This window comes from Rhinopithecus bieti, unplaced genomic scaffold (assembly GCF_001698545.2).
Source record: "Rhinopithecus bieti isolate Rb0 unplaced genomic scaffold, ASM169854v2 scaffold_11966, whole genome shotgun sequence".
NCBI classification, from domain to species: Eukaryota; Metazoa; Chordata; class Mammalia; order Primates; family Cercopithecidae; genus Rhinopithecus; species Rhinopithecus bieti.
Window position 1 is genome coordinate 1,304,139 of NW_016807254.1, and position 21,658 is coordinate 1,325,796.

Genomic DNA, 21,658 nt, shown 5'->3' on the forward strand with positions numbered 1-21,658 from the left:
CAGTCTACAAAATTCTAACTCAAATTATGATTGTTATCAATATTTTCAAGAAAGGTGAAAATTATTTGTAAAGGGAAAAATATACAAATCATATAGGATTGTCATGTAGATTAAACTAGAAAATTTAAACACGAGAAGCATGTGATTATCAGATAATATGCACTCAATAAATATATTTCCCCCAATTTCCTTGATGCTTTATTTCTAACAACTTCATTCACTTAGTTTAACAAATAAGAAAATCATGTGATATTTAACATTGTATAATTTAAAAAATACAGTTGATTTAATTTTAATCATATTTACCTCTAAAATGAATTTCAATGTAGATAATATTCCTCTGTTTTGTAAGTTCCTATAAATAAATTCTAGCTTCTTAAGGGATTTTAAAGTTCTTCTAATATGAGAAAGGATGTCAATATGAGTCAAAACTTGAACAATATTGGGTGGCAGAAAAAAAGAGGACATCTTTGTGTAATAAAGAATAAAATTGAAAGCATTGCTTAAGAAATTGGCATTACTCTTTTTAACTTACCCATTATGGAGCATACTATCAGTTCTTTGCCCTCTTTATGATTGGCATGTCACATGGTCTGGATGACTAGTACATGCAAGCTACCTCAGAGATAAGTAACACTATTTTTCTTTTACCGCTTTCATTTGGGGATTTTTAAAAATTATCTTTATTTCTATTTTGTTCTATTTTTATTTTATTTGTTTATTTATTTGAGACAGGGTCTCACTCTGTCACCCAGGCTGGAATGCAGTGGTACAATCTTGACTCACTGTAGCCTTGACCTTCCAGGCTTAAGAGATCCCTGGCTAAAACCTCCTGAGTAGCTGAGACAACAGGCACATGCCGCCCAGTTAATTTTTTTATTATTTTGTAGAGACAGGGTTTTGCCATGTTGCCCAGGCTGGTATTGAACTCCTGAGCTCAAGCAATCTGCCCAATTTGGCCTCCAGAAGTGCTGAGATTACAGGTGTGCTCCACCAGGCCCAGCCTTAGATTTTCATATCTCAGTATTTATGCTCTGTCGGTTACTTGCTTTCTTTCAGAACACCTTCTCCCTAACATGGCAAATGGGCCAAGTGGCTTCTTCCTGCTAGGGAGGCACACTGCATATAACTTCCTCCCCAACCCTGTCCTGGAAAGGTTCCAAGAATCAGGGAAACATGCTCTCTTTCTCTTGATTATCTTTCTTCCTAAGATTCAGCTTATCTTTTTTTACCTTCCTCCCTTTTTAAAATACCAACAAAATGATATCAAGATTGAGCACAGACCTAGTGAAAAGAAGCTAGCAAGGGCAACTTTTAATCCAGCATTAAGTGACATGAGCCAAGGATTGATTCACTGTGGCTCCCAATGGGTCCTGCTCAAATCATCAGAGTCAGGGCTTCTGCGAAGCTCCAGACTATAAAACACATAGCGTGTGTGTTTTCTGGTGTGTCACACAGAGACATCTCCCACGTGAATCTGCTTAGGGTCAGAAATTCAAGTCCCAGCCATCTCTATTTAGTTTATCAGAAATAATGGTCATGTAAATATGTGGTTAAGTAATGTTCAGATTCTTCTTCTAACTTACTTATTTCTCACATTTGTATCCTAATAATGTATATATGATTAACTCATCTCTCTTTCTCATACATTCGAATCAATTATTTGGTCTGACAATTCTCTCTGTTGGACATATCTAACATCTTTTTGTTCTCCAACTATCATCAACTTCTACCCCCCATAGCATACTATATACTTGCTCCTTGTTGAAACTGCACACATCTCTCACCATGTTACTCCTACATTCTCTTAAGATTCTAGTTCTTTTGGTATTCTTGTTGTGCTGAAGCTTACTATCATTCCAGTAACATGAAATCCTGTGTTAAGTAACATGAAATCCTATATTATTTTACTTCCACTGTCCTTTATGCCTGGAATTCCTTTCTCTTACCTATCTACATTGAGTCCTACTATTTCTTAAGGTATAGCTCATATCCTTTAAGTGGGGTAGGGTAAGTGCTATAACAGAGTGAAAATGTATAATAATCCAAAAAATTAGTTTATCTCTTGATCACATAACAAACACTGAGAGAGTGAACGAGCCAATGGGACAGCACTTTAATATGAGGTGACTTGGGAAGCCAGACTTTGCACTCTTCACTTCCAAAAAGGATGCCCCAGAGGCTGTCTCCATTTCAGCCAACCAGAAAGGGAAAATGAAATGAAGGAGTGTCTGTGGGAGATGTTACAGGGTAGACCTGAAAGTGATAAAGTGATGCACAAATCTACCAATGAATTTTTTTTCTGAGACAAGATCTCACTGTGTTGTCCAGGGTGGAGTACAGTGGTGTGATCTCAGCTCACTGAAACCTCCTTCCCCTCTGGGTTCAAGAGATATTCATGTCTCAGCCTTCCAAGTAGCTTACAGGCACCTGCCACCATGCCCAGTTAAGTTTTTTGTTGTTGTTGTTTTGTTTCGTTTTTTGGTAGAGATGGGGGTTTCACCACGTTGGCCAGGCTTGTCTCAAACTCTGGACCTCAAGTGATTCACCCACCTCAGCCTCTCAAAGTGTTGGGATCACAGGCATGCGCCACTGTGCCCAGCCTACCACTCACATTCTAATGACTAGAACTCTGAGAGCCACAATAAACTGCAAGGAAAGCTTGGAAATCTAGTTTGGCTCTATGCCAGGAAGAAGAGAAGAATGTGGTTTTGGTGAACAGAGATCAGTCTCTGGCACATCCTTCATGAAATCTTTCATTTCGATCCTTGTTACGCCCCGGCTGTTTCTGCCTAATCACGCTGTACTACTTCAGAATGTTTAGACAGTCTAAAATTCATATTTTAAGATGAGTCATTTAAGAAGCTAGATGATTGTTCCTAGCAGATGTGGAAATGGAGTTCACTTCAATGATTTGAAGTAACAGGATGTACAAAAGAGACTTAAAGTTACAAAGAAAGACTGAATGATGCTTCCTTTTGTTACTGATACAAAGAAGCTCAACCAAAGAACTCACAACAGAGATACCAGTCACAACTAGACTATTTCGGAAGGTAATGAATCTTCTCTTTATTGAGAGGAATGAAGCAAAAGTTGAATAGTTATTTACTGTCAATGCTGAAAAATGTATTGTTCATCCACTGATGACAGGAGGGAGTTTGGATGCATGGTGTCTATATTCCTTATGTAGCAAAATAACATTTGGAGATAGTAAGTGAAGTTTTTTATTTTATTTTTTTTTTCTCAGAGTTTCCTTGAATCAATTGCTGTCTCCTCACTCCCACCTCTATCAGGTAACAAAAACAGCTTTGCCTATGCACTGTTCTCAGGAGGAGTACAGTATAGACAAATTAAGTAAACGGAAATACTGGATACATTGATTAGCAACTCAGCAAAGGTATTTCTCTTGAAAGCTATGTCTTTAATATTAAGAGCCAGGAACTTGAGAGGAAAGGTAATTTCTGTTTTTCTGAATTTTCAGGCCATTCTTCCCATTGCTTTTCCTAAATACCTTGGAGACATTCCTCATTCCTCTCTATCTCTCATGTATTTACTCTCAAGAAAAAATCAACATATATTCTGGAATGTGATATTCTTACCACCTCCGCTGCTGATACTCAGGTCCATGCCAATGTTATCTCTTACCTGGTTTACTCTGATAGGCTGCTAAGTGATTTTGCTGCTTCTCTTATAGTATAATTGTGACACAGAGTAAACTTGACCACGTCAATCCACTGTTCAAATTCCACCAATGTCTTTCCATATCATATAAGACCTTTTATAAATCCTACTTCGCTCCTTTTCATCATTCTCTAGTCACACTGGCCTCTTGCTACTTCCTAAACACTGTGGGCAGGCTACTAAATCATGGCCTTAGAATCTGCTGTTCCTTTGCCTGGAATATTCTTCCCACAGATGTCTAATGACTAAGTCTCTCTCCAGTGTCACATTTCCTGGTCTTACACATCCATCCTATCTAAAATGATAAATTTTTCTTTCATACTCCCATCCCACTTTTCCTGCTTTATATTTTCACCCACAATATTTCTCATAGCTAACATATTTATTAACTGCATATTCGAACAGAATGTAAGCCAGAAAGATTTTTGTAGCAAGAAATATTTGCTGAATGAATAAAGGGAAACGTTAAATTTTGTGTAATTGTTATCATTCAACTTGGGTACAATACCATGAATTTCTACAGATCTTATTTTATTTAGTTTATATTTGCATCCTCTACCAGGATATAAATTCCACGAAGGTAGGAATCTTGTTGATTTTAAGTTTTATTTCCTGAGCCTAGAACAATTCCTGACAAGTCATAGCTTCTCAAAAAATTTGATGAGTAAATAAATTTTAAAAAATGAGTGTGATCAAGATGAACTTCATTTTAAAATCGGACCTTGGAATATACTTTGTGAACTGCCTGTAGGAACCATTTGGTAAGGTATTGCCAGTGGCATCTAAGAGTTTGAGAAGTCCCTGGACAACAGAAAGAAGGAAACTGGGAACCTCAGTCTTACAGCTGTGAGCAAATGAGTTATTCTAGCAACAAATTAGATTGGAAGAGGACCCAAGCCCTAGATAAGAACTAAGGTCCCAGTCAACACTTTGATATCAGACTGGTGAGACACTGAGCAGAAAATCCATCCATGTTGTGCTCAGACTTCTGAGTTACAAACATTTTAAAGTAATAAATTGGCAATGTTTTACACTGCTAAAACAAAAACAAAAACCCTGGTCTTGGTGAGATTGAGTCAAGTCTGTTAATTATTTGCTTTCTAAATTTTTTAACGAAAGTATTTGAAAAACTTTAACAATTATTTTGGTAGATTTTCAAACATATAGAAATAGCTATCAAGGCCAAGTAAGACCTGCTTTGGCTAATCAAATGTTAGCAGATGTGACAAATGACATACTTGATGAAAAGTTGTTGTTGTTGTTGTTTGAGACAAGGTCTCACTGTATTCCCAGTGGTATGATCACAGCTCACTGCAACCTCACACTCCTGAGCTCAAGCAATCCTCCTGTCTCAGCCTCCCAAGTAGCTAGGACTACAGGTGTGCACCACCACACCCACTAATTTTTGTATTTTTTTTTTTTTTTTTAGATATGGGGCCTCTCTTTGTGGGCCAGGCTGATCTTGAACTCCTGGCTTCAAGCAATCCTCCTGCCTCGGCCTCCCAAAGTGCTGGTATTACAGGCTTGAGCCACCACATCCAGCCTTGATGAGAAGTTTTAAATATGGTTGTGTGGTCCAGCTTGACCCTCAGTCATACAAATAGTGTTTTGTATTTAAGGCTTATTCCTTCAATCCAGATACCAAGCAGAGCCACAGCCAACCTGCAGCTAACCTGCAGCCAACATGTCACTTGAATAAGAAATAAATTTACATAACTGTAATCACCGAAACTTGGAGGCTATTTTTAATACAGAATAAACCATGAAAGACAACTAATATATCTTTTGTAACTATGTTACCAAAAGATTGAAATTAACCTGAATAAGAACAGCAGCCTTCTCTCTCTGTTTTTGGATATTCACAATATTTTCTCTTTTTTCTTTCTTTAAAATAGTCTGATTCTTGATGGAAGAATTTGGCAGTCCTTCTGTTGCAGCAGTACATAGCCTTGTGGAGAAATGAATCTGTCTGCGCATGAGGTAACCACGCCAGTATGACTGGATTACCACAGCTGCCATACTATTAAGAGGAGAGAAAAAAAAAAAAACACACACACACACATTTATTATTATCTGTAAATACACAGTTGTAGATAAAAGTTCCTCCTAAGCAATATTTTAAACAAAGAATACATAAAGTATTATTTAAAAATAAAACCACTTAATTTACTTAACCATTGTCATAGAAGTAAAAATAGTAAGAAAACCTTCCAATCTGAAGAAAAGAAATGGGTCAATAGCTGGGTATGTGGCTAAAAGGGAGTTTCATTTGTTTCTTTTAAGGAGGGAGATTTATAGAGATTTTGTATCATTCTGGGGATATTTGTCCAGAGAGAACGGGAAAAAGTGATGAGGCAGAAGAGAGGGAACACATGTAGGAGCCAATGTTTACTTGGCAAGAGAGGGTAAAATCCTATTCATTGTGGAGAAGTGACCTTCGAATATAAGAGGAAGGAGGCTTCCTTTACTGTAAGAGAAAGGACCCTATCAGGTGCTTAGGAGTTTCGCTTTCTTCTCTGTCCACAAACAGTTAAATTACACTCTTACAGACCCAGCAGTAAATATTTAACATTTTTGTGGTACACACCTATTTGCCAATTTCAGGCACTGAATGAATCAATGCTATGTGTTTTCCATGTCCCCCTAAGTTGCCCAGCAACATTAGCAAAATGTGATTTAAAATATACATCGTTTATAAAAGTGGATTGTCAGTGTGTTTAGTAATTTAACTCTTACTAATCAGAAATGTTTTTCTTTCCCAACATAGATTATTAGAGGAATATTATCAAGGTAAAGAGTGTGGTCAAAGTGCTGACTATTCTGTCTTACTCCCTTTTCAAATTCCTGACTTTGGCTTAAAAAGAAGATAAGTAGGCCAGACGTGGTGGCTCAAGCCTGTAATCCCAGCACTTTGGGAGGCCGAGACGGGCGGATCACGAGGTCAGGAGATCGAGACCATCCTGGCTAACACGGTGAAACCCCGTCTCTACTAAAAAAAAAAAAAAAAATTACAAAAAACTAGCTGGGCGTGGTGGCAGGCACCTGTAGTCCCAGCTACTCGGGAGGCTGAGGCAAGAGATGGCGTGAACCCGGGAGGTGGAGCTTGCAGTGAGCTGAGATCTGGCCACTGTACTCCAGCCTGGGCAACAGAGCGAGACTCCGTCTAAAAAAAAAAAAAAAAAAGAAGATAAGTAATTATTGGTGTATCTCCATTTCCTAATGCTCCCTTGAAATAGTTTTCAATAATTTTATAATTGCCAAATCCAATGAAATTTCTTCATTCCTCGTACAATTTAGTTTAAGGCAAAGTGGGATGAAGTGATAAACTCTACTAGAAATGACCACACTTTTTTCCTCATAGTAATACATTTCTGGGAAATTAGAAAGGAATTATGAAGCCATTTTCTATTGCTGTTTTGGCTTATTATCAGCATTACTATCATCATCATTGTTATCATCATCACCATTTTATGTAAAGCTAGTAGAAGGCTCCAATCTGTTTTACTATGAATAGAATACTGAAGTTAAAGGCTAAAATATATGGTCTATTTCCTCCTCCTAGGGTAAACATAACTTTGTAAATTTTGATATAAATATAATTCACATTTATTCATTCAATCATCCATTCATTACTGCATCTTTTGAACAAAAATGGATTAGGGGATTTCAAAGCACCTTTAATAGGCACTTTGGGTGATAAAGAAAAGAATCAGAAAACACATTTGCAATATGCAACTAGTAAAAATTAAAAGGCTTATGGGAAAACACATCAAACCTGAGACAGTATCTTATATTTCTTTATAGACACATGCAAGTTTCATGAACTGTAACTGTGAATTTCTTGTAAAGTCATTGATTGCATGAATTCCTCAGCCTGATATCATCAAAATTCTCCAGGGAAAACAAAAACAGAAGGTAGATGAGGGGTATTTTCTTCAGTGACACTAACATATGGACTGCTTTTCACTATATTGAAAGCAGGTAAAGAAGCTGACTTTATGGTTTCCTAAATGTAGGGTGCACTACAGGTTGAGAAAAACAACTCCATGATCATCATCATCATCACAATATTTTTGGCAAAACTTATAATGTCAAAAGTGTCTTTAGAATAAGAGCACATGTAAATAATTCTTAGGAAACTCTTACACAATTGGCAATTAATCTCCTGAATCACTGAGTGTTAAGATTCAGCAATGGGTATACATTTTCTTTCCCGTTTATTCTTTGGGTCTTTAATCTGTATTTTCAGTTCTTCTTCCTTACTTATTATCATCATTTGGCTATTTTATTTAGGATTAAGAAGATAAAAATATTGTTTATATGAAATTTCAGTAGGCAACATTTGAAGTGTTTGGAGCAAAGGCAATCAATTAAATAAACTGATAAAACATAAACCAGAAAATATTAAAGCCACTTTTGATAAATATTAAAAATTTACATTAGGAAATATAAGTTAGTTTCAGCATATCAAATTACTTAGCTCCCAGAAAAGAAAAAAATTACTCTTTACCCTGACAACTTTTGAAAAAAGGAAGAGCGGAAAAAGCAAGATTTGCTAGCTACTGTGGTATTCTGACATTTGCCCTGCTCAGTACCAGTAATTCATAAGAGAAACTAAATCTGAGGAATTTTTCTTTTCTTAGCTTGACTCTGAGGCCGAAAGTAAAAAGAATAAGAAGAAATTGACAGGCCAAAGTAAAACCTAATTCTTGCTGTTCAATAGTTAGTCATTAGCTTTCTAAAATTATTTAATGGTTATAAGGGGGTTTACTTGATTAATCATAGAGAATATTGCCCTATCTTATAGATCTATTGATGCCAAAAAGTCATAGCACATACATTCAAAATATGTGCAAAGATGCTCATTAAATGTTTATTAAATCAATGAGCAAATAAATGGCATGTGCAAAGGCATATATATATATTTTTTTATTTTATTTATTTAGTTTTGAGACGGAGTCTTACTCTGTCACCCAGGCTGGAGTGCAATGGCACGATCTCGGCTCACTGCAAGCTCCGCCTCCTGGGTTCACACCATTCTCCTGCCTCAGCCTCCCCAGTAGCTGGGACAATAGGCGCCTGCCACAACGCCCAGCTAATTTTTTGTATTTTTTAGTAGAGACGGGATTTCACCTTGTTAGCCAGGATGGTCTCGATCTCCTGACCTCGTGTTCCACCCGCCTTGGCCTCCCAAAGTGCTGGGATTACAGGTGTGAGCCACTGCACCCAGACTGCAAAGGTATATTTTTTTAAAAATTAAAATACTTGATTACTCAGAAAATGTTTTTATTATTTTAGAGTATTGTATTTTATTTCTCCTTAAAATATATTATTTAGAAATTACAAGGCAGAAAAAAATTCACATTTACTCATTTAAATACTACTAGAAATTAAACCAGAATTTAATCAAATTAATCTGCACTATAATTAATGATTTGTGCACCTCATGAAAACATAATGGAATCGGTATGAAATATGATTGTGATTTAAATCCTTCAGCAAATTACTAGGTACCATTGACTAATATCATCCATCAAAAGTAGTAAACATACATCTATAAAAGAAACATTATTTATATATCTTACATTTTTTCACTAGGCTCAATATTTTGGTGATTCCTCAGCACAGAATTTGTCATTTCTACTTCTTTAAATGGGATTCTTATGGTGGGAATACTGCTTGCCTTGCTGTCTTCTTTCTTCTGGCATACTAATATTTCCTGATGTCTTCTTTCCATATTTTCACATGTGGAGGAGTTGCTTAGTGGGGAGTGGCTGGAGACAGAGTCCATCCATTTCTCAGGATTATCTGGTGAGTCTGGATTATCTTCATGTGCACAAGAGTAGAAGACTCCATTTTGCAGAGTGTTGTCACTGTTTGTAGGGGCCAAATGATTTTTCTGGGCTTCTGATTCATCTTTCTTGGTGATATTTACATCCCCTCGTTCGTGTGCATGTCGGTATTCAGTACTAAGTATCATCAATTTTTTAAAATAGTGACAGAGATTTTCTGCAGTATCCAAAGTAAATACATCTCTGAACAAATAAACGATGAGAACATTTAATAAGAATAGTATCAGCAAATATTAAAACTTGTCCAAGTTTTGAAATTTTCACTGTATGGCCTCAAATGAATATTAAACTTCACTACAACATTCATTATAGATTATTTCTAGTTGTTTATATAAAAATGGATCTCATTTATAACAAAATTTGAAAACATTTGTTTAGTTAATTTAGATCCATCAGTCCAGACAACATGTCTGGAAGTTTTAGGACCATTTTATTCTAGGTATTTTGGTACAAATGAATGAGAAAATTCATGCTTTTACTACCATAAACATGAGAAATCATGGTTGACTAAATTTGGAGAAGCTATTTATGAAATAAAGTTAAAAGTGCTTTCTACATTGACTTTTGCCATGCAAAATATTTGTACTGGACTTTTAAACAAAGAACTTACATTATGGGAAAATTTTTATTCCCATTTATCTCTGGAAAAATAATAATCCACTGCAAAGAGAATTCAAGTACTTTAAGACATAAATGGCTAAGATTCTCTTGAACAATTATTGGATTTCTAGCTGTTGAATTTTATAAGTTGTATAATTAGTCAAATTTTAATGTTGCCTGGATTTGAAGTTCTCAATAACAAATGTAAAGGACTTTTCACTTATATGAGTATTCTTGGCTACATTTTGTCTTCCTTTATTTTTATTTCATGTTTAAAAAATTTTGCTTATTTCTAACTTATATTTTCTGGCTATATTTAATATATTGCCATAAGCTGCCTTAATTTTTTTCTGAAAACAAAATACAGTATATAAAAAATAAAATGTTAATCACATCAAACAAAATGAAAGTTAAAAATTTTCCAAAAATGTAGACAATTTGATAGTTCCTATGTTCACAAAGGTAATTTTAGACATTAGCATAGGCTTGTCCAATATGTTTATATTTTGTATTTTATTCATTTCATTGGTTAATAATGCAAAAAAAGGTTTGATATTAGGATACGAAGAGTTTATGGTTACTTGTTGAACTCACCACCACTTATGCATTAAATATATAAAATATAGTCTATTTTACATATTATAAAACAGGAATTTTCTTTCTTCCTATAGTCTTTCCATTTTCAATGCTAAAATAAAACTTAAGTTGCAATGAAATAAATAGTCCAAAGGACTGCATTTAAAATCTCATATTGAAATTTGGATTTCAAGGGAATATCAAGAGTCACCTTTACATACAAAATTGTATATTACCACATATATATACAAGTAAATATTATTTTAGACTTGCATAAAGACAAATGTAAATAATCCTAGTGTTTGTTGCATTAAACACTACTTATAACAATTTAAATTATTTTAATGATGTGAGATTTCTTTTAATCTAAATAGACTGTTCAAAAATATTTAAACAGAAAGTGAACTTCTACATAGGACAAGCACATATAAAAGTATCAATAACAATACTTTAAGAATATAATTTAGTAAGAAAATTTAGACATTTAGAAGTGCACGTTATTTTTCCAATTGCAATGGAGAGTCATTGTAAGTGAAACAATACAAAATGTTTTTTGTTTATAATTTACATTTTCTGACATAATGCAAATTTTAAAATACAGTTTTAGAACTATCAATTATAATGCATTCAGAATTTGAGGTGGGGAATAGGAAGTTTTCTTTCTTCAAAATTTGATTCTAATTACTGTCAACTTCTGTCATCTAAATAGGTGCAAGTGCTGACTGCTTTTCTCTACTGTGCTCCCATCATACCTTAGTACATAAGCATATGTATGGTATGTTAATGTATAATATAAATTACATGTGTTATAAAACTTACCTCACTCTATTCTAGGTGTTTACCCCATTTTCTGTTATGCTAATTTGTGAATTATTTGGGGATAAATAGTCTTGCCTACAATAATTGTTGAATAAAATTATGACTGAATAATTGATGAAGTTTTGCCTCTTGTCTTGATGCTATCCACATGCTTTCATTTAGTTCATCTAATATTGTAGCATTTAAATATTGGAAGTTATGTTCAAAATACATATTAATATATTTCAAGAATAAAAACACGATGCCCAAAATTTTTTAAAGGTAGAATATCCCCAAAACACACTGTTTTAATCTTAAAAGTATAATTGTGTTAATCAGAATACTTTAAAATCATATTTATAAATTACATTATTGATTCTAAATACAACAATGGGAAGATCACAATCTTACCCTTTTCCAGTTATATAATTTTCAGTTAGCAAGTTGAATTCTCGAATCTGAGACTGACAAAGTGCCAGGAAACCTGCTGATTCCAGTTGATTGTGTTCTTCAGTGTGGCTTTCTGAATCAGAGTTTAGCATATTGCCATTAAGGATTCTCAGATCTGGCAACACTTTAAGTAGAGAATCCCTATTGAAAACAACAAAAAAGTTAATAATCCTGATCTTGATAAGGAGAGTATATATCTAAATAACCATATGCTGATCATTTAAATAATACAAGCATAGGATATATATCTCAGAAAATGTGACTAGGGAAAATGATAGAGTTAGATTTTGTTGTTGTTGTTGTTGTTGTTGTTACATTTCTTTAAAAAACCTGGTATCAGGTCATATACAAAGTAAGTTTTAGAGTTAGTTATTTAACCATTTTCTTCTAAAACACAAATGAAAGATTGAAACTTGGAAACTCAGCCTGGAATTTGGAGTGTAAAAAGATGCATTATGAAAAGAATAATAATATTAGATAAACTTTTAAACAGAAGATAACTATAATAATCTTAACAAAAGTTGTCTTTTATTTCAGAAATAGAGGTGTATTCTGACTGTTTCTCTTAGTAAAATATATGAGAGTAAGACTAAAACGAGAGGAAGGCTATTACCCTGTTAATCATGATCTGGAACATCTAAAATTATATTTTCTCCTGAATCTTGCTAAGGATTATAAAGGTAAAAATCTTCAACGTATTTACAAAAGTATATATCAATTTTTGGTGGTGTGCACCTGTAATCCCAGTTACTTAGGAGGTTGAGGCAAGAGAATCACCTGAACCAGGGACGTGGAGGTTGCAGTGATCCAAGATCGTGCCACTGCTCTCCAGCCTGGTGACAGAGCAAGGCTCCATCTCAAAAAACAAAAACAAACAAACAAACAAAAAACAAAAAGAAAAACCCTAATGCTGTGAAAAAGCCAGGTCAGACAGCAAGAACTTTCCATCAAGCTCAGCCACTTAGAACTACTAGCTGAAACCATTCTCAAGGAGAGTGTAGGTCTCTTTTCACAAGGCTGCTGATAGTTACAGGGAAAAGTGAACTCCTTCAACAAAGTCAATACCTTAGTTAAAAACTAACAGTTCCTATGGGGAAACTATACAACTCTGATGAAAGATATCCAAGAGGAACTAAATAAATTAAGAGATATCCCAATGGGGAGTTCATGGATAGGAAGACTCAATATTGTCAAGATGTAAGTTCTTCCCATATTGATCTATAGATTAAACTCACTCCAAATCAAAATTATAGCAAGGTATTTTATGGATATCAACAAAGTGTTTCTAAAGTTTATATAGAGAGGCAAAAGATCCAAAATAGCTAACTCAATATTGAAGGAAAACAACAGTTAGATGACTGACACTAACTGACTTCAAGACTTAATATGAAACTATAGTAATAAAGACAGTATGGTATTGGTGAAAGAACAGACAGATCAATGGAACAGAATAGGAAGTCCAGAAATAAACCCACGCAAATATAGCTAACTGATCTTTGGCAAAGGAGCAAAACCAGTACAATAGATCTAACAGTCTTCTCAAAAAATGGTGCTGGGACAACTCAAAATCCACATGAGTAAGCATGAAGCTAGACAGACTACGCACTTCACAAAATATTATCTCAGAAGGAATAAAAGACCTAAATGTAAAATATAGACTGTTAAAACTCCTAGAATATAATTTAGGAGAAAATTTAGATGACCTTTGGTATGAGGATGACTTTTAGATAAAATACAAAAGGTATGTCAGTGTGCAGGAAGGAGAGTTCAAAAATCACCAAAGGTATAACCAAGGAAAGAAAAAAATTCATTTGTTTTCATTAAAGTTAAAATTTTCTACTGTATGAAAGATAATCTCAAGAGAATGAGATGACAAGTTACAGACTGGGAGAAAACACTTCAAAAGATGTATTTGATTAAGAACTGTTATCCAATATATCAAAGAACAAAAAGTCAACAATCAGAAAATACATAAACTAATTTAAAAATAGGCAAGAAACCTCAACAGAAACTTTACTTAAGAAGATATACGGATGACAAGCCAGCATATAAGAAGATATTCAACATGATATTCTTTAGAAAATTGAAAATTAAAATAACAATGAGACAATGCGATACCACTACGTACCTATTAGAATGACCAAAATCCAGAAATACTGACAATACCAAATGCTGGTCAAGATATAGAGCAAGAGAAATTCACATTTGTTGCTGGTGGGAATGCAAAATGGAATAGTCACTTTGGAAGACAATTTGACAATTTCCTATAAAACTAAATTAAATCTCACCAAATGACCCAGCAATAACATTCCTTGGCATTTATTCAAATGAATTGAAAACTTATATTCACACAAAAATCTGTAAATAGATGTTTATAGCAGCTTTATTCACAATTGCCGAAACTTGGAAGCAACCAAGATGTCATTCAGTAGGTGAGTGGATAATAAATTGTGCTACAACTAGAAAATAGGATATTATTCAGTGCTGAAATGAAGTGAACTATGAAGCCATGAAAAGTTAAGTGCATATTATTAAGTGAAAGAAGTCAATATGAAAATTCTCACATATGATATTATTCCAATTTAATGACATTCTAGAAAAGGCAAAACTATTGAGACAGTAAGATCGCTAGTTGTCATGGGTTGGTGGGAGGCAGAGATGAATAGGCAAAGCACAGATTTTAGGGCAGTGAATCTAGAGTTTATCATACTACAACAGTGGATACATGTAATTATACGTTTGTCAAACTTATAGATTATGAAACACCAAGAGTGAACCCTAATGTAAACTATGGACATTGACAATGTCAATGTAGACTCATTAATGGTAACAAATATACCTCTCTGGTACAGAATGTTGACAGCAGGAAAGGTTGTGCATGTATGGGGATGCAGTATACGGGAACTCCGTACTTTCTACTCAGTTTTGCTGTTAAACTATGACCACTATAAAAATAAATTTTATTAATTTTAAAAAGGAAAGTAACAATTCCTAAATACCAATTGAAGAATGACAAGACGAGATTATTAAAAATGTTAACATTTAAGAAGCAAAACTTCAGGCAGATCTCCACCTAGATTGTATGGTCTCAGATGAAATATTCATTTATATAAACAGTTGTGAAATCTAATTTTAGCGTATGTATATATATTACAAAAGAATTGGCCTATGAAGGCAAAAATGCCTAGGGCCAACCAAAGTAATAATGTATCTCTGCATATAGTTATAATCTTGGTAGTCGTGGTAGTAATAGTAAATTAAAAAATAATCACAAGACATAGATAAATACATTTTCCTCTATAAAAGCAAAAAAAAAAAAAGAAAAGAAAAGAAAAGAAAAGAAAGAAAGATAAAAGAACAACATAGTTTTTCATGTACTGAGAACAGAAATAACTCCCAATCCCCACTCTGCTCCCTCCCCTGAAAGAAAACTGAAGCTTTTTTTCTCGTCAATATTTAAATAAGGGAAGAGAGAAATAAATTGGATTTGTTTCTTCAAGGTAATTATCAGATAATCTACAATATTATGAAGCAGATAAAAATCTTGATGCTTTGCTAATAAATAGTTTGATCAAGTTAAGAAAATATGAGTCCATATATTTTGAACTTTAGTGTTCACTCTAAACAAGTTCAAAGAGGAAATAATATGTACAACAAACCCCCATGACATGTGTTTACCTGTGTAACAAACCTTTACATCTGCTCCAAAACCTAAAATAAAAGTAAAAGAAAGAAAAAAAGAAAACTGCTGTCTTTGATTGTATGAAATAACCCTGCTGATAGGTTGGGGTAAGCTTTATTTTTTAAATATAGCCTTCTTTATGCACACTAAGGAATAAGAACAGGGCCAGGCACGGTGGCTCACGCCTGTAATCACAGCACTTTGGGAGATCGAGGAGGGTGGATCGAGACCATCCTGGCTAACACAGTGAAACCCCGTCTGTACTAAAAATACAAAAAATTAGCCGGGTGTGGTGGCGGGAGTCTGTAGTCCCAGCTACTCGGGAGGCTGAGGCAGGAGAATGGCCTGAACCCGGGGGGCGGAGCTTGCAGTGAGCTGAGATCGGGCCACTGCACTCCAGCCTGGGTGACAGAGCAAGACTCCGTCTCAAACAAACAACAACAAAAAAAGAATTTGCTAAGTACAATAAGAAATATTGTGGCACTGCCGCAGTTATATTACAATAATTTGTTCACTGGTTAACATTTCTACTGTTTTACATAAAGAGTATGACCGTGTCTTAGAACATTATTCCTGGAACTCTGAATTTAGAGAGTACATTTCAAATACATAGAGACACGGGGCTTCTATGCAGAATAATTAATGACAAAATGAAAAGCTATTTTAACACAATAATCTAATATAAATATTTGTTTTATCAGAAAAATGAACAGATAAATATATTTTACTATAAGCATATTTTATTTAATAAAACAAATATTTCATACTCCAAACAAAAACAATAAAAATAAATACATTCAAAGATAATATGGAAGTATAGGTTTGTTTCTAGTTGTTGCAACTGTTACTACATAGTAGTTGTTCAGATGGAAACTGATACCAGATCAGCAAGGAACAAAGTAATGATTTATATTTTGGTCATAGATACTGATATAAATATTACATACAATATTTCAGGTATGGGGAACGATTCTAGGGAATGTGGATCAAGAGAGGTTGAATTTTTACATTAGGAATACTTTAACATTATGTTCATCACCTTTATATAAAAAGTTTCCTAATGATTTAGTATTTGGAATTCTTTTGAATGTAGATATTTAGTTTGCTTGGATATTTAAGACTATAACAATATCTTGAAATTTGTAATTTATATAATCAGTATCCATATTGGAGTTAGTGTTTTATTTTAAACATTTTCTTCATGTTATTTACTTATTAAAGAACAATCGTCAGCACTGCATAACAGAGCAGTGCATGGATTGGCCTCAAGTTCTAAATGCAGACTTATAAGAGATTATGATGAATATATTAGAAAGTGCCATAACAAGTTGATGAATGTTGGAAATGAAGTATCAGAATACTGTGAGATCTCAACATTAGTTTTTCCAGCTGGGTGCCTCCTAATCAAGGGTGGAACCAATATTTCATTTGGTGAAAACTTCCTGGTGAATATTCCACCACTTAAGAAGCTCTATTAATCATGAGTGAATGAGAGAAATTCCCAAAGGAGATTTCAAACTGAGTCTATGGATTAAGTTTTAATCCATAAGTTTTAAAGAGACATCAGCATTGTTCCTGTTATCACTGGCTAGACATGAAAGTAAGAAGCCAATTGGGAAAATTTATAACTAATCCTTTTGTTGGTATCATGGGGTTATGCAAAGTTCATTGGAACAGACTGCTTAAAGTTTGAGTTGTTCCTTTGATTAATAAATCCATATTTTATAGATTTCCAGATTTAAAACCCTTTAGATACATGAATTTCTCAAATTAAGTATAGGTCAACTGATGTAAATGAAATTTGACAACCTACATTCTAAAGGGGGAATTACTCTAGTCCAGAAAAGTTCATTTAAATATAGAAATTATAATAGCCAAATAATTTTCATATCTATAATATAAACAGTATGTATTTTCTTTCATTATTACTTATTACATATTTTCTTTAAAACTCTAAAGTATGTAAAATTAACAAAAGCAGTAAAATGTGAATATTTATCTTTACAAATTTGTAATAAAATATGTCAATTTATTTTCCCACAAGTCAATAAAATAAGTGTGCATGCTTCATGCAAACAAAATGATAAAAAATACATTGAAAGATTATTTGAGACATTAATTTTGTTTCTGGTTGTTGAAACTGACAATGTGGCAGCTGTTTGGATGGAAAGTGACACCAGATCAGCAAGATAATTCATGTCATTTTTGCTGAACAACTAACAAAAAAATCATGGCCTTAAATGGACTTGCTCTGAATAATGAGAATAGCTAATATTTTTTATTTGTCATCTAGGCTTGGCCCACATAGTTACTAGGAAAAAAAAAATCCACCTAAAAACAACCCATCAGATATTTTCATTATAAATAGTATTACCTGCCAAGCAGTGCCTTTTAGATGTAATTAAACTCTTGTTTTTGTATGAGAAATTTCACTTTAAGATCTAGCTCCTGAAAATGAGGATCCCAACCTTGGGGATTAGGAGTACTTTAAATCCAGTGTAAAAGAATTATAGCCCCAGAACTTGAGCCACTGCAGGTAAGTGGAAATATCGATTGTTTCTATTCCAGATGAGGGGATACTACACCTAGTGCACCAAAGGCCTAGAAACACATTTAGGTGGCCTTTCACTCACACACACACACACACACACACACACACACACACACACACTTGAATAATTGAAGTTTCTGATACCCTTATGATTTGACATCAACAGTTGATATTTCCTGTAGTAATATGTCCTAGAGTTCAGTTTCTCAGGAAACCTGGGGAATGTGATAAACACTATAGTAGTTTAGAAGTCTGAGTACTGTAGTTTCACAATTCCTGATACCGACAATTACTGTGAATTAGCAATAACACCAATTGTCAATTTATCAGGAATAACATTTCTAATCACTAATGTAAAATTAAATGAATTCAATAGAAAAACTTGGCGGAGGGGGGCAGAAACACGCAATTTTTCAAGCCTTTACACATTATAATGCAATTAAATACTGTAATGTATTTATTCAACAAATATTTTTGGCTGTCTGTTACATATAAGGGACTGTGTTGGTACTGTGCAACCAGAAGCAAAAACAATAAACAAAATTTTTTCCATTAGGGATATAACATTTCAGATGGCTGTTTTAGATTATATCCTTTTAAAAATTAATGGATATAAATAAAACTTCTCAATTTAACAGATTTCAGTGAAATGCTACAACACAAACTTGAAATGGACAAACTAAGTGCAGTCTACACAATTCAGTACTGCAGATCAAGCTGTTAAACTCTCTGCATAAATGAATACACGTCCTTTAAAAAAATAAAGGAAATCTACTCCTCTGCACCCTCCAGAATTTGTTTCCAAGATACAAATGGTAATTCTGTCACCAACTATGTTTTCTTCCATTCTCTTTAGTTTGCAATTCTGTTCTTGTATTCAACAAAAATTAAGGAAACTGGTCTGAACATTTGTATTCAAGGTGCCGCAAATGTCTCCAGATTGAGAATTGACCATATGCATTCGAAGGGCACGTGGTGAAGACTAAAGTATTATTAGTAAGGAAAAGTGACTGATATCCTTTCCCCAATAAATGAAGAGAGATATTTATCTCTGAGTAAACAGAATGCCAACTTGCTAAAGCAAAAAGGCAAGAGGGAAGCCATAAGCTTATTATAACTTAGGTAAGAGGCAAGAAAAGCCATCCAGACATTCGGGAGGACAGGGATTTTGTGCCCTAAAGACAGCCTGTGAGATAGTAAGTTAAAAGATCTTATCTATAAGAGAATGAAAGGGGAAGAATATGTTCTCAATACATGAGACCAACTAACGTATTTTTAATTGCTTCCCTGAAATCACATCTGAATGAGTAAAATATTTGAAATTTCCCTAAAATAACCCATGCCTTTAGGCAGTGACCAATTTTATCTGGTAGAAATAAGAAGTGCTTGGGATATAAGAAGTGCCAGAAATATATCCAGAAAAAAAAATGTAAACTGCCATTTTTATAACTACAAAATCCCCAGTACCCAAAGAGATTATTTCAGAACATAAAATTCTTCTTGCTTTGTCTTTCAGAAGCAAAACTCTTAAAAAGCAAAAGAAAGACACGAGAAAAGAATAGCATATGTTTAGTATGCATAGGAAAACAATATATATTCAAAGTTAGAAATATTTCTTATGCTATTAATATAAAAGTACAGAAATAGCCTATTTATACATTAACTTTAATATTAATAGAAAATATTAATATTGATTTTTAAAACTATGGGTAAATACAATAATGGAAATAATATCAAGGGCATAAACCCTATAAAAATCATTTTAAGAAAAAACAGATCCAAACCTAAGAAGATGTAGCCTAGCTATTCAGGAGATGATAAACTATACAAGATTGAATAATGTCCTATCCGAGGATATAATAAAATGAACAATATTTATTTAATCTTCCCGTCTCTGGAAAATTTTATACTTTAGATGTTTTTAGAAATCTTTTTTTACATATTTTGTCATTTTTTAGAAAACTATGCATGTAAACACATTGTATCTAATGTACGCTAATTAATCTCTGCACCTCAATTTTTATATATTAACAAAATGAAAGAATTGAATGTGTGTGTATATATACCTATATATATGTGTGTGTGTGTGTCTAATACCATATACATATATATGGTACACATGTCCCCTTCCAGCTCTATTCTGGAAGAATCTGTACAATAATTTGCCATGACTATATTTTAGTCCTCTATAATCCCTGGACTCTAATAAATTTGGTCACTTGTTTCCTAATCTCTTATCAGTTTGCTGATGAAAAAAGTCTTCCCAAAATGCTTATTTCTGGTAGAAGTACAAAATGTCTCAAACAATGCCAGAAATACATTCAGAACTAAACATGTAATCTACCATTTTTATAACTACACATATACTCAAATTTTCTCTATTGCTCACTAAAAACAATAGCTAATATTTTCTTAGTGTGCCAGGTGGGAGGCACTCTATAAAATGCTTTCAAGTGGTAGCATATTTAGCCTTCACACAGACTGTTAGTGTTGGCTGATATTCTTGTTCTTTACCTTTTCTAGCCTCTCGTGCAGCAGGTTTGGTGATATGACTTAGTTACATGAATGGAACTAATCAACGGAATGGAATATGAGTGAAGTGATGACTGCCACCTCTGAAAGCAGAGTAGTTATATGTCATTTGTACCTTCCCTATGGTCCCTTTCCCTCTCTCCTACCACAATCCACTAGCTTACAAAAGCCAAGTGACAGTGAAGTCACATGAAACAGGTCTACAAAATGGAAGTAGCCTGAGTTTCTGACTCTGCCTACATTATACAGGCTGAACCCACATCAAATGTAATGTAAACAAGAAATAATCTAGTATTGAACCACAAAGATCTCTGGGTTATTTTTTATGAAGCCTAACCTATATTACTCTATGAAATAAGTACTATTCAAATCATAAGGTATCTAGGATTTTGTAAATACCTCTCTAAAATGAGAATGACAATTACAGAACCCAACTTATAGGGCTGCTGTGAAATGAAGTAACATATAGAGAGAGTACTCTGACCACTATAAATACTTGATTTCTCATCTCCTTCCAATGGTATTTCCCAGTATACCCATTTTACATCTGAATAGACTAGCTTCATGACCTTCCTTACTTTTCTTGGATATTCCTCCAGAATTCCTTTTATTATTTCTTTTTTTTTTCTTTTTTTTCTTGTGGATGCCTTTTATTATACTTGGAAAGTTCTAATTTTTTTTTTTTATTATTATACTTTAAGTTCTAGGGTACATGTACATAACATGCAGGTTTGTTACATACGTATACTTGTGCCATGTTGGTGTGCTGCACCCATCAACTCGTCAGCACCCATCAATTCATCATTTTTATCAGGTATAACTCCCAATGCAATCCCTCCCCCCTCCCCCCTCCCCACGATAGGCCCCAGTGTGTGATGTTCCCCTTCCCGAGTCCAAGTGATCTCATTGTTCAGTTCCCACCTATGAGTGAGAACA

General features: G+C 33.9%; 1 protein-coding gene across 1 annotated transcript in view; it reads right to left on the reverse strand.

The window, feature by feature from the left end:
- The window catches only part of LRRIQ1 (leucine rich repeats and IQ motif containing 1), a 238,671-nt gene that overhangs the window by 118,737 nt on the left and 98,276 nt on the right, over window positions 1-21,658 (reverse strand). The window contains 3 exon segments of the mRNA XM_017880705.1: window positions 5,500-5,701; window positions 9,267-9,716; window positions 11,919-12,098. Coding sequence (XP_017736194.1) covers window positions 5,500-5,701; window positions 9,267-9,716; window positions 11,919-12,098 — 832 coding nt within the window.